The sequence below is a fragment of the Erythrolamprus reginae genome, chromosome 2, assembly GCF_031021105.1.
Source record: "Erythrolamprus reginae isolate rEryReg1 chromosome 2, rEryReg1.hap1, whole genome shotgun sequence".
NCBI lineage: Eukaryota > Metazoa > Chordata > Lepidosauria > Squamata > Dipsadidae > Erythrolamprus > Erythrolamprus reginae.
In genome coordinates this window covers 15,838,392-15,853,023 of record NC_091951.1, presented here as the reverse complement: position 1 = coordinate 15,853,023, position 14,632 = coordinate 15,838,392, and the positions used below count along the sequence as shown (strand labels likewise).

Below are 14,632 nucleotides of genomic sequence, written 5' to 3'. Positions count from 1 at the left end.
ACAACGTCCGCTGGTAGGTTGTTCCATTGGTTGATCGCTCTGACCATCAGGAAGTTCCTCCTCATCTCCATGTTGAATCTCTCCTTGGTCAGCTTCCAGCCGTTGTTCCTTGTCCGGCCCTCTGGTGCCCTGAAGAATAAAGTGATCCCATCCTCTCTGTGACATCCCCTCGCATACTTGTAGACTGCTATCATGTCCGCTCTGGCCCTCCTTTTCTCTAGGCTATCCATGCCCAGTTCCCTCAGTCTCTCTTGGTTTCCAATCCCTTAATCATCTTGGTTGCTCTTTTTTGAACCTTCTCAAGAGTTTCAATGTCTCTTCTGAAGTGTGGTGACCAGAACTGAATACAGTACTCCAGGTGTGGTCGGACCAGGGCATAGTAGAGTGATATTAAGACTTCCCTGGTCTTGGAGTGTATTCCCCTGATGATGCAGCTTAGGATTGTGTTGGATTTTTTTAGCTGCTGCTGCACATTGTTGGCTCATGTTTAGTTGATTGTCCACCAAGACACCGAGGTCTCTTTCGCAGTCGCTACTGCTAAGAGGGGTTTCTCCCAGGTTGTATTACAATTGAGTAGGACAAGATTCCACTTACTCCTTAAGGTTTATGGCATGAACTAAATTAAACACTTATGGAGGCCTGATCAGATGTTCAATTACATAAAAGGGGACTGATGAGTTGTTGATTGGGTTAATTCATGAAATTACTCCTAAATTATTTAAGCATTCCCTTTGTGTAACCATTTCATCTGCCCACTTACCTTACCCTTCAGGTTATTCAGTATATCAATCATGGCATAGTACATATTAATATAGGCATATGTTCAGTGTATTTACCTGTATATGTTTATCTGGACATAGGTATGTGTACGTGTGTGTGTACACATGCATATCTCTGTATACAGCATAAAATTAACACTCCTGGATGGAGGCAGTAACACATCTTCCATCCCACTCTTATCTATTAGTTAGACCTCGCTCCCGGTTGGGGGAAAAGGCTCACATACATTTGGTCATTGACATTTTGTACATACATATATAAGTCATGAATACATTAATAATCAGTAATGATAGATTAAATCTTAAGTGATTAATGAACTGGGTTGCTAGAGTAAATAATCTACCTTTTGAATGAAGCTCATGTATTTATTTTGAAGCGCGGAGCTTTGATTTATTCTATTGGGATTTAATCATTAATTATAATGGAATTAGTTTATTAATGATGAGAGTTATTCCCTGGTCTTTTACTAAATATTGATAAATCATATATTAGGGATCATTAGGTTGATTAACTTCATTTAGGATAGGCATTATTTAGGCAAATAAATAAATAAATAAATAAATAAATAAATAAATAAATAAATTATTCCCTTAATCAAAATAGATGGGGCTACCTTTGAAAAGTGTTCGGAAACTGCAGATCATGCAGAATGCAGCTGCGAGAGCAATCATGGGCTTTCCTAAATATGCCCATGTCACACCAACACTCCACAGTCTGCATTGGTTGCCGATCAGTTTCTGGTCACAATTCAAAGTGTTGGTTATGACCTATAAAGCCCTTCATGGCACCGGACCAGATTATCTCCGGGATAAACAGAGTAGGCCTTCTCTGGGTCCCATCAACTAAACAATGCCATTTGGCAGGACCCAGGGGAAGAGCCTTCTCTGTGGCGGCCCCGGCCCTCTGGAACCAACTCCCCCCAGAGATTAGAATAGCCCCCACCCTCCTTGCCTTTCATAAGCTCCTTAAAACCCACGTCTGCCGTCAGGCATGGGGGAACTGAGATATTCTTTCCCCCTAGGCTTCTACAATTTATGCATGGTATGTTTGTATGTATGATTGGTTTTATAACAAGGGTTTTTAGCTGTTTTTAGTATTGGATTGTCACATGCTGTTTTTTACCACTGTTGTTTGCCGCCCCGAGTTCACGGAGAGGGGCGGCATACAAATCCAATAAATAAATAAAAACAAATAGATGTGTTTTGTCTATCTCTGGGGCTTGGCAAACACACTTCTCTTCATTACAAGGGTCTTGGTTATATCTTCTATATTCAACCATGTTGCAAAAACTAGACTAGACTAATCACTGGCAACACTAGAGGCAATTCATTTAAATGAGAGAAAGGTTGACAAAATAAATCCCAAAGAATTCAAATCCATAAATATAAAAAATTTAATACTCAATATTCTGCACCCAGAAATGTAAAGGAAAAGAATCTAAAAAATGTACATAATCAAATTGATGTTAAAATGACCTTCCTCTAAATCAATACTACCATTAGGTTAATAGGAAAACACTCCTATTTTTCACAATTCCACCATGCACATGTTCACACACAGACAAACACAGAGATAAATCCATGCATGCATGCATACATGCATGCATGCATACAAACATACATACATACATACATACATACATACATACATACATACATACATACATACATACAAACAAAGTTAGACCTCTGAAACTACCCCCAGAAAGGACCTCTTGTGTTTTGGGAAATAAATAAATCATCTCTTTTCTACAAAGCATGACTGGATTTTATTCTGATTTGTTCTTGCTCAATTGGTTTGAATTGGGAGCCCAGAATATTACACTACATTAAGAGAATATCTATCTCTCTATCTATCTACAGGGGGTGGACAAAACAATGGAAACACCCTGAAAAATCATCAAAATATATTTTAATATGGTGTTGGTCCACCTTTTGCGGCAAATACAGCCTCAATTCTCCAAGGTATTGATTCATACAAATTGTGAATTGTTTCCAAATCAATCTACCTATAGAAAAGGACATATACAAACCTGAGGGATTTTGTAGGTGCCTCCTAATGTTGACATCTGGAAGGAGATGTCTTCAGTAGCTGCATCAACAAGAGCCAAAATGTTATCCTTCCTTCCACAGCTGTAATTGGGAACATTGGCTTCTCCAGTAGACAGCATGTCTAACAAGGCTTCTGAAGTCACTAGTGTGTTCAAATAGTTGTCATGGATGTTGTAGCCAAGAGTGAGATTTTGCAGAATCCTGAGAGTCTTATTGATCACTTGAATATTAAAAATGTAGCGTAGTATTCTAAACTTATCAAAAGGTAAACTAATGATAAAATGTTCACGTTATTATCATCGTAAGCAGCAACAACAAAACACTTTTTCAAATTAAATCTTCTTTATCTTCACAAGCCTTCTGAGTCTTAAGCTAATGCTAAGCCAAATCCAGAGGCAAATAATATTTACCGATTACCATTTTACCTAAATTGAGGGTTGGTGAGATGCGATGGTGACAGTTTTCTACTAGGGTTGGCAATCACAAATAATGCATTATTTGTAGCAGAACAAATTTTCACCTGCCAGGTAACCAGGATTTAAAATAATTTAATCATTAAAGTAGAATCATCATAGATGACCTAGGAAATAAGTTTTTTCTCTCTTTCTGTAAGGATCAGGCTTTGGATATAAACAAGCAGATATAAAAATATAGACATGGGCTGGGCAGAGGCAGATATAACCCATTAAACAGTTACTTTTAAATGGGTTATATCTAAAGCATCCAACTGATGTCAGGATTCAACCAGAAAAGTTATAGAATCTGGACATTTTTCAGTCCCCCCCCCCACCTCATCTTTGAATTTATTTATTTGTTTGTTTGTTTGTTTGTTTGTTTGTTTGTTTGTTTATCATTCATTCATTCATTCATTCATTCATTCATTCAATTTTTTATGCCACCCTTCTCCTTAGACTCAGGTTGGCTTACAACATGTTAGCAATAGCACTTTTTAACAGAGCCAGCATATTGCCTCCACAATCCGGGTCCTCATTTTACCCACCTTGGAAGGCTGGAAGGCTGAGTCAACCTTGAGCCAGTGATGAGATTTGAACCACTGACCTACAGATCTACAGTAAGCTACAAAGTAAGACAAAGGCATGAGACCAGATTACTTACGGGACCACCTTCTACTGCATGAATCCCAACGACCGGTTAGGTCCCACAGAGTTGGCTTTCTCCGGATCCGTTGGCTAGACAATGTTGTCTGGCGGGGCCCAGGGGAAGAGCTTTCTCTGTGGCAGTCCAGCCCTCTGGAATCAGCTCCCTCCAGAGATTCAAACTGCCCCCACCCTCCTCGCCTTTCACAAGAGGCTCAAAACTCATTTATGTCGCCAGGCAATGGGGCAATTAGATCAAGCCCCCTTCCTCTGTTTATGAGATGCAATGTGTGGTTGTGAATGAATTGGCTGACTGATTTTATTATATATGGGATTTTAGCAGTAATTTTTAATTAATTAGATTTGTTGTTGTGTTGCTTTTGTATCCTGTGAGTCACTCCGAGTCTTCGGAGAAGGGCAGCATACAAATAATAATAATAATAATAATAATAATAATAATAATAATAATAATAATAATGGAAATTAAAAATGATTCAAAAATTAAACAGGCCTGCAATATAAGCATAAGTTAAATTAAAAAAGAAAATAATGGGAGTGCTAGAACTGTAAATAGAGGGAATGCAACTCCATTAAACAGAATGACTTACGTGTCAAACTGACAATAAGGAGCCAAGTTGAAAGGCAATATTGTTGTATGCATTATTTTTGTTCCAGTGGTGATGATACTAATGATATGGTCTCCTGTCCTGTAATAGCTCCATGGCTTTTTTCCATCCTGGAGCTCAAATTTCAATGGACACTTAATTGTAAGCTTCCCAGATACTGGCTGGGGCACCAACAGCATCAGAAGTAGAAGCAGAAGGTCCATAATTTATGGGGCTGAATCAATCTCCTTCCCGTTTCTAAATAAGTACCAAAAAAAATAAAGAATTAGATTATTTCAAAGCACCGTTACAATTTGGACTTATACTGGCTTTATGATTCAGACAGAGACAAACCAAGATTCACCTGGAAAGGAGAGAAAATACATTCAATAGCACAACCCTTGTCTGTCTCAAAAACTATGTGCCACAAGGTGGGTGACGGATTTATGTACCCTTTTCTGATGCAAGGTCCTTTCTATGTTGCTTCAGTCTGGTGTTTACCTCAGAAATTACCTCAGAATATTCCGAAGTGCATATTGCAGTAAGAAGCAGCTTCTTCTCTGGGGATTCCAAGATTCTTCAGGGCTCCATTTGCAGAGGAGCAGCTGGAGAAAAGCATTTTAGTGAAAAATAAGAACTCCACCACCACCACCACCCGCCCCCCAAGGGCACTGCCCTATAGTACATGTGTTCCTTCCTGTCAGTTCTTGCCCAGAAGGTGATGCTGGAGGAATATAAAAACTCAGATAATGGTCTCTGCTGAGACCATTGGGGAATGGAGAGCTATGTAGTTTGCTGACATTCTAGGATGGTGGTACTTAACTGCTACTTATCTTTTATTGAGAAGGAAGAAACCAGTACCTTTGAACCTTATCTAACCCTTAGCCAGAAATATACTATTTTGGTTACACTATTGTAGATATGAGGTCAGTAACAAAAAGGCATTTGATGTTTTCATAGTTGGATCTAAAAATTGATGTATGGAGCAGTAAATGTACAGAGCAGTAAAGTAGTTCATAGGCAACATGGCAACCATGGACCCAGGGCTGCCATCAGGAATTTTGGGGCCCCGCCATTGTAAAACTACTTTAAGTCGCCAAGCCACTCCATCCCCCGGGGATCATTTCCCGCTTTACGCCAAGCGAGGTGGTTCCATAGGCCAGTGTTTCCCAACCTTGGCAACCTGAAGATATCTGGACTTCAACTCCCAGAATTCCCCAGCCAGAGGCTATTTCAGGAACTGGGTTAAGCCAATTGTGTGGACTCATCCAGGAGAAAGAAAGAAGCGGGAGCGGCAAGGGAAAGAAAGAGCCTCCTGGCATCGGTCAGGCGGAGCATGGCTTATTTACAGCTCCTTGGCACTTCTTGGAAGAGGCCTTGTTGACATAATCATGTGCTTTCTAGTGAGGGGAGAGGGGAAGGGGATCCCACACCTGGCAGCGACCCACGAGGAGCTGGAAAGGACGAGGGGAGAGAAAAAGCAGGGCACCAGCAGTCGGGCAGGTGTCTTGAGGGGGCACTCCCACCGCCTTTGATATAAACATCAGACTGAAACAACATGGTATTAGATCAGATTATCCGTTAGAAAATTATAAATGTTTCCATTCATGTTGAAGGTTTTGCCCAAAATTTAGGATAGGCAGGGGTTATGCTGTTGGATGTAAATTTGTCTCCTTTCCAGGGGAACCTCTGTTTGTCTTCTTCTGAATCAGAAAAAAACATTGATATTCAGTTTCGTGAGAGTACTTTGTATTCTGTTTGTATTACAACTTCTCTTTTAAGAGAAGTTGCTGATTCAGTCCAAGGAGGAATGAACCTTGTGCTTTTGATTCTGATGCTGCTGGGCAACTCTGGGCAACTCAGAACTAAATGTCCCTCATGTTTAAAGCAGCTGGACAGAAGAAAACCACTGAGCTTTTACAGGCCAGGAGACCATTTAATTAATGTGATTCTCACTGCATCAAGAACTTTGTTTCAATCATTACAGTTCAGTGAAGCTCCTTATATTTCTCATCCTAGGTAAGTCATTCAGTGTGGTGGAGTTGCATTCTTTCCATTTTATTTCTAAAAGTGTTCTTCCTTTACTCCTTTACTTATTCCTACATTGCAAGATCTATTTAATCTATTAAATCACTTTAACTTGTGTGAGAGATAAACAACCAAGGAAGAGGCAGAAGAAATCCAAAAAGAACCTCAAAAAGAGAGACAAACATCCAGAAGATCTTCCAGACTTTGAGATCATTACTTGAATGCTGATTTTTATTTGGCACATTTAGTGAAATAATTTTAATTGCTTCTGCCAGCCCATATTAAATAGTGTATCTGGTCCTCAAAGGTAAAAGAATGGCTTATTTTTTGAAATTGCTTTTCTGATTCTTTGAATAAATCATATTCTTGCTTTTATGGTGGTTCTATTTGAAAGATTGAATCATTGAACTCTGCTTATTGGACAAATGCATATCAGCACTAAAGGTGAAACTTGAAAAATTAGAATATTGTCAAAAAGTTCATTTATTTCAGTAATGCAACTTAAAAGATGAAACTAATATATGACAGAGACTCATAACATGCAAGGCAAGATAGTTCAAGCCATGATTTGTCATCATTGTGACGACTATGGGGTACAACTCATGAAAACCCAAAATCCACAATCTTAGAAAATTGGAATATTACATGCAATCAATTAAACATGGATTGTACATAGAACAATATCGGATGTTGGATGTTCCCAAAGTATTCTATCAAAGCACATTAATAGAAAGTTATATGGAAGGAATAAGTGTGGAATAAAAAGGTGCACAAGAAAATACTGGAAAAAAATAAATAATTGGTTGTGTCAAATAACAAATACAAAAATAGAATATACGCCAGAATTTTTTTTATTGGGTATTATGAGAGGTAACTATTCTAAAAATGTAAAATATTTAAGCTTGCATATTACAACAGCTGCAAGAATTGTATTTGCACAGAACTGGAAAAATCCGCAAATACCTGAAGATAATGAGATTATCAAGAAAATATATGACTGTGCAGAGATGGACAGATTGACAATGGAACTTAATAATCGAAAAGAATCGGACTATTATGAAACCTGGACAAAATGGTACCAATGGACAAAAAAAAGAAACTTAAAAGAAGCAATGGAATAAAACATCAAGAAATCTAAAAGTAATTAGAAGGCAATGTCGATAGGAATGTATATACGATGTAGATTCATCTGTAAATATGACTATGTACTTAAAAAAAAAAGAGGAAAAAATTAATAAATATATATTAAATTTAAAATAGGTGCATAAGCTGCAGGGATGACCACAGCCTGAAGAGATTTGTCAGGAAAAGGCCATTCAAAAGTGTTGGCGACTTTCACAAGGGGTGCGTTGATGCTGGAGTCAGTGCATCAAGAGACTACTCACACTACTCACCAGAGCCTACAAAACTTTTGCCAGACCCATCCTTGAATACAGCTCATCTGTCTGGAACCCATACCACATCTCGGATATCAACACCCTTAAAAACGTCCAAAGATACTTCACCAGAAGAGCCCTTCACTCCTCCTCTTGAAACAGAATACCCTACGAAAATCAACTAACAATCCTGGATCTAGAAAGCTTAGAACTGCGGCACCTAAAACACGATTTAAGTATTGCCCACAAGATCATATGCTGCAACGTCCTTCCTGTCAAAGACTACTTCAGCTTCAACTGCAACAACACAAGAGCACACAACAGATTCAAACTTAATATTAATCGCTCCAAACTTGATTGTAAAAAATATGAATTTAGCAATCGAGTTGTTGAAGCGTGGAACTCATTACCAGACTCAATAGTGTCAACCCCTAACCCCCAACATTTCTCCCTTAGATTATCCACGATTGACCTCTCCAGGTTCCTAAGAAGTCAGTAAGGGGCGTACATAAGTGCACTAGTGTGCGTTTCATCCCCTGTCCAATTGTCTCTCCTTATCTCATATATCAATATATCTTTTCTTCCTTTCATAAAACGTTGATGTTGATGATGATGGAATTGATGCTGATAACATAAAGGTTTTTTTAACAGTTGGCTATTTTTTGATGCTACAAGAAGCATGCAGTTCATTTTTACCATTCAAGTGGTCAACAAGAATCCCCAGCTCACACACAATCTCACATTGGGATACAACATCTATGATAACACTTTGAGCGCTCTTTACACTTCAGATGCCTTGCTGGACATGCTCTCTCCTGGAAAAGCCAATATTCCCAACTACAGCTGTGGAAAGAGGGACAACATTTTGGTACTTGTTGATGCAGCTGACAGTGAAATATCCATCCAGATGTCAACATTAGCAGGCATCTACAAAATCCCACAGGTTTGTGTGTGTGTTTCTCTATCTGATAAAGTGAATGGGGTGGTGGTGGGTAAATGATAAATCCAACCATATTATCTCTATGGTAGTCAAGAGCTGCTTATTGATTCACAATGGGGAGGAGAAAGAATGAAAGGAGTCATATCCTCACATGACACTATTTCCATTTCTTTGGGGGCTTCTGCTGTCCACTTGTGAAAGTATGGAATGGCTCTGTATCTAATCAAAGGGTCTTTCTACAACATCAATATCTATAGCAATATCAGTTCCAATAAATGAAATAAAAAAGATCTGTTAGCAATTATAGGGCTATTTGTCTAATGTATGCTGTGGCTAAAATATAGGTTAGTTTCTTCTGAAGGAGAATTGAGAGTAGGTAGATGAGAAGTTCTATCCTACTGAACCATAGCCTTGTTACCACATTTGAATAAAAATCTCAAAAGATAATCCAATAACATTTGAATCCAACTGCCAATAGAGAAGAACCAGATGTACAAGTGGATTTTTAAAAGAAATAATGTGTGATCATATTACCTCTCTGTGTGCTTCATTGACTACACCAAAGCTTTTGATTTGTTGACCATGATAAGCCCTTAAATTGCCTTAAAATTGTGAATATCCCCATACCACATCCAGCTCATTCAGTCATTGTATTCTAAAAAGGCAGCCACTGTAAAAATGAAATACGGAGACACAAAATGGTTTAGAATTGGAAAGGGCATTTGGCAAGGAGTTCTGGGAGTTGAAACGCCAGAAGAGACATCTAGAGCAGCGTTTCCCAACCGGTGTGCCGTGGCACACTAGTGTGCCGCGAGACACAGTCAGGTGTGCTGCGAAGCTCCAGCTGGGCAGGGTACTGCCACCCGATGCCGTTGTTTTCGGCGCTCTCTTGCTGGGCCCCAAAGAAGGAAGGCGGGAAAAAGGAGAGCTTCATTCTTCACGCCTCCTTTTTCCCACCTTCCTTCTTTGGGGCCCAGCGCGTTTTTTTAACCCTGCCCAGGAGCCAATCGCCTACCTTTTGCAAAAGCCTACCTTTGGCAATTGGCTCCTGGGCAGGGTTCAAAAACCGAAAGACGCAGCTAAGTGCGCCATGGCTAAGTGCGCGTGGGGGAAATTTCCCTGGCGGTGGCAGCAGTGGCACCCGGAGTAGCCGCTTCACAGCTGACCACCTTGCCCCTGCTACCGCCGGCAACCCTCCCTCCCTCCGGGCCCCAAAGCTCACACCCTGCCGCCGCCAGGGAAGCTGCAGCCGGGCGGAACGCACCGTATAAAACATGAAGAAAAGGCGGGGTGGGGGGTGCCGCCTCACAGCTGACCTTTTCTTCTTGTTTTACGGTGCGCTCCGCCCGGCTGGAGCTTCCCTGGCAGCGGCAGGGTGTGAGAAAATGGCTCCGGTAGCAGGTAAAAGTCGGCTGGGCTACCGGGAGGTGGAGCGTGGCCGGGCGCCGCCTGGGAGGGCGAGGGGGTTGATGACTGCTGCCTCTTAGCTGCAGAGCCGGGCGGAGGAGAAGACAACGGCGCTCTCCGGCTCGAGCTCTCTTTTCTCTCTGTTGCCGGCAAGTCATCTCCCACCTCGAAGGGGGAGGCGGCTGCAGTCCCACGATGCCCTCCCACAGAAGCAACAATAAATACCAGGGTGGGCTATTTTTCAAGCCCCCCTTTCGCCCCTTGTCAGCTCCTCTGCAATTCTGCCCCTTCTTGGCTGAATCCCCAGCATTTGCTCCGGTGGTTTTAAACACTGAGTCCGTGCTTAGGGCTGGTTGGTTCCCCTCTGAAGAAGCCCCGGTTAGATTGCAGATCTTCCTGCTGCGTTTCGTTCTTGGAGAGCCGCTGGAATGAAGTTGTGATGTGTTTCAACGGCGTGGTGAAAGAAAGAGAGAGAGAGAAAGAGGGGGGAACGAGGGAGAGGGAAAGACATAGAGGGAGGGAAGGAGGGAGAGAGAAAGAGAGCAAAAAAGAGGAAGAAAGAAAGAAAGAGGGATGGAGAGAAAGAAGGGAAGGAAGGAAGAGAGAGAAAGAGGGAGGGAGAAATAGAGCAAAATGGAGGAATAGATTTTTTTTTTGTCCAAACTTTTCTTTAGCCGCCCCCCCCCCCCCGTTCAGTGTTCCCCAGGATTTTGAAAATATGAATAATGTGCCGCGGCTCAAAAAAGGTTGGGAAACACTGGTCTAGAGAAGCAATGGAGGAAGAGTAAGTCTGAATCTGATCGAACACTTGTAAGAGCTCATATTAAGATTTACAAAGTGGCGCTCAAGGCGGCAAGATGCGCATATCATGCCACCTTGAGTGCATCAGCAGAATCCCGCCCGGCCACTCTGTTTAGGGTGACCCGCTCCCTCCTTAACAAGGGGGGAGTTGGGGAGCCCTTGCAGAGTAGTGCCGAGGATTTTAACATGTTTTTCGCTGATAAAATCGCTCGGATCCGAGCAGATCTCGACTCCAATTGGAAAACAGAGTCGACTGACAACGAGTCAGTTGAGGTGACTGGGGCCCACTCACAGTCACTCATGCCCTCATCACCTCAATATTCGACTACTGTAATGCTCTCTACATGGGACTACCTTTGAAAAGTGTTCGGAAACTTCAGGTCGTGCAGAATGCAACTGCGAGAGTAATCATGGGCTTTCCCAAATATGCCCATGTTGCACCAACACTCCGCAGTCTGCATTGGTTGCCGATCAGTTTCCGGTCACAATTCAAAGTGTTGGTTATGACCTATAAAGCCCTTCATGGCACCGGACCAATCTATCTCAGGGACCGCCTTCTGCTGCATGAATCCCAGCAACCAGTTAGGTCCCACAAAGTGGGTCTTCTCCGGGTCCCATCAACTAAACAATGTCGCTTGGCTGGACCCAGGGGAAGAGCCTTCTCTGTGGTGGCCCCGACCCTCTGGAACCAAATCCCCCCAGAGATTAGAACTGCTTCCCACCCTCCTTGGCTTTCGTAAGCTTCTTAAAACCCACCTCTGCTGCCAGGCATGGGGGAATTGAGATACACTTTCCCCCTAGGCCTTTACAATTTTATGCATGGTATGTCTGTATGTATGTTTGGTTTTACAATAGGGGTTTTTAACTGTTTATATTGGATTGTCATATGCTGTTTACTACTGTTGTTAGCCACCCCGAGTCTACGGAGAGGGGCGGCATACAAATCCAATCCAATCAAATCAAATCAAATCAAGGTTGCATCTGTTCTGATTGAGGCTTCCCAAGAGCATGAAACAAACTCCTAGTCTGTACAAGAATTCCTTTTATTAATTTACTCTGAATTCTCTTCATTTGCAACCGACAAAGTCTTTCAGGGGAGGATTTACAGTCACAGACCTTATCTGGCTTGGAGAACTGACAGGCCCATAACTGCAGAACTTGGCAAAGAGTCTTAGAGAACCAATTATTGAACTAATTTCCAAATTCAGGGCAAGGCAAAACTTGGCAGAGTCTCTTAGCGCTAGTAACAGAACTTTCCACTCTTGAAATGACTGAACGAACCAATTATTTCCTGCAAAAGCTCATTCCCTATTCGCTCCTCTTTTATATCCTATGGGAGGAGTCGTTCATCATCTGACCTGAGTCCAAAGTTGTTCTCTTTCTCTAGAAACTGTGAATGTGCACACTAGGAGCAGGTTCCAGTTGTTTGCCTGCCTTACTGACTCTGAAAGCAGCTGATAGCTGGCATTTGGCTCTAGCTCCCTCTCTGCTTCCAACATCAGATACTTCCTTAGACTCCAGAACTGGGTCATGTTCCTCATTGTCTGAATCTGCTGCCAGCTCCTCTGGCTGCTGGTGAGCCATAACAGTATCCTGTCATCTATACAGTTCAATACGTACATAGAACTATTTAATGAGAGATGAACATTTGGAGGAATCTACCATTGGGGCTAAAATCAGCAGTGGGAATATCAATGACCTCCGATTTGCAGATGATACAACATTGCACATGGAAAGCATGGAAGATCTGGGGTGGCTAATCCTAAGAGTCAAAGATGAAAATGAAAACTTTGGACTGCCCCTTAACATCAAAAGAACAAATATAATGATGACTCCAGTGAACAAGCATTTTAGATCTTGCAATATGGATAAACCTAGAAATTGGAAGGTCTCTAGTGTTGATACTATGTTGTCTAATATTGTGCTATTTATTATACAGAATTGTGTTCCATCCTGTATATTGTCTAATGAATAGAACAGAGTTTTTAATTGGTCAAGTGTGATTGGACACACAAGGAATTTGTCTTGGTACATATGCTCTCAATATACATAAAATGGCTATTCAATAATAAACTATTCTAACATGTTGATTAGAACTAAGTTGGGTATTCTAAAAAGCTAATATTTTGCACTTGATATCAAATGTAACACAAAATTCTGCATTGCTTTTTCAGATCACTTATGCAACTGTTTCAAAGGTTCTGAATGATAAAAGTCAGTTCCCCTTTTTCTACCCAATGGCCCCCAAAGAAGAAGTCTACAACCCAACAATTCTCCAACGGCTCCTCCATTTCAGATGGACATTGATTGGTCTCTTTGCTACAGACACAGAGGAAGGAGAGAATTCCACAAGGAGTTTATCTCCTGTGCTTGTCAGAAATGGATGTTGTGTTGTTATAACACAACAATTGAGAAGAGATACACCTATAGAAGCCCTCTGGAATATCATCTCCAAATGGAGACAGATCAATGTCTTTGTTTTCTTTACAAAATTTGTTAGCATCATCAATGGATTTCTTCCTATTCATTTAACACTTGAAGCTTTGCCAGGACCCATAGAAGGGAAAATCTGGATTGTCTCAACCAGTTTGGAATTGCATATAAGAAGGGAAAGACATTACAAACACTTTCATAGCATTTCAACATTTGCTTATCAGAGGAAAAAAAGGTCACATTATGATGCCTTTGAATCCAAACTCCTTGCCGAACCCCTAATTGCAGCTTTTTCCTGTTCTTTTTCAAAACATGTGCTTTCCATCAAAGGTCGGATAAGATGCACCACAAAAGCACCCTTGGGTCCCCAAGGGACACAGAACACAAGGCAGATTAAAAATGACCACTATTTTTACAGTATAGTTAAGACTTTAGCCCACACCCTGAATGCTGCTTATTCCTCCAGTTCCTGGAGGAGAACAAAGGAGTATGGAGACACCTTTTGGGCTTTAAGTATGCAATCATGGCAGGTATGGGGTCCTAACATGGATTCATCAATTTGAGTTTTTTTAAAAGAAGGAATTTAAAGAAGGAGGAGAACCTCCTCCTCCTCCTTCTTTACTTCTTCTTTTACCACTTCATCAAAATGCCCTCAATCTTCAAAATGCCAAAGGTTTGGCCAATCTAATCACTCAAAGGAGAATGTTCCAAAGAAAAGGCAGCATGACAAAAATATTTTGGTGATATTTATTGCTAACTTTTAAGAATGCATGCATAGATCTAGGTATTCTAATAGTCTATTACTTAAATATGAGCCAGCAATATGCTGCAGCTGCCATAAAAGCCAAAACATCCTGGCTGTCCAACAACATGATAAAATCAAGATCATGTGAAGTGATTGCACTGCTTTACAATATACAATTAAATATACCTAATCATAGTCTTCCACCTTCTAACCTTAATATGCCTGTCATTATATTAAATAATATTATTTATCAGTGTGTGTAATACTATTTTCCCAATTTGTGCTTTCTACATTTAAAAAACAAATACAGTCACCATATTGAAATGGTTAGTGTTATTTTATTAAATCTGTGACTTCTATGTTAAGGCA

At 40.9% G+C, this 14,632-nt stretch overlaps 1 protein-coding gene across 1 annotated transcript in view; it reads right to left on the bottom strand.

Annotated features, from left to right (window-relative positions):
• LOC139159174 (vomeronasal type-2 receptor 26-like) overlaps positions 1-12,669 on the bottom strand; it is a 39,299-nt gene extending 26,630 nt beyond the window's left edge. Inside the window, exons 1-3 of the mRNA XM_070736526.1 lie at positions 12,529-12,669; positions 5,047-5,138; positions 2,813-3,101 (exon numbers count right to left, since the gene is read on the bottom strand). Coding sequence (XP_070592627.1) covers positions 2,813-3,101; positions 5,047-5,138; positions 12,529-12,669 — 522 coding nt within the window. The remainder of the gene's footprint in view (positions 1-2,812; positions 3,102-5,046; positions 5,139-12,528) is intronic.
• Between the last annotated feature and the right edge of the window lie 1,963 nt (positions 12,670-14,632).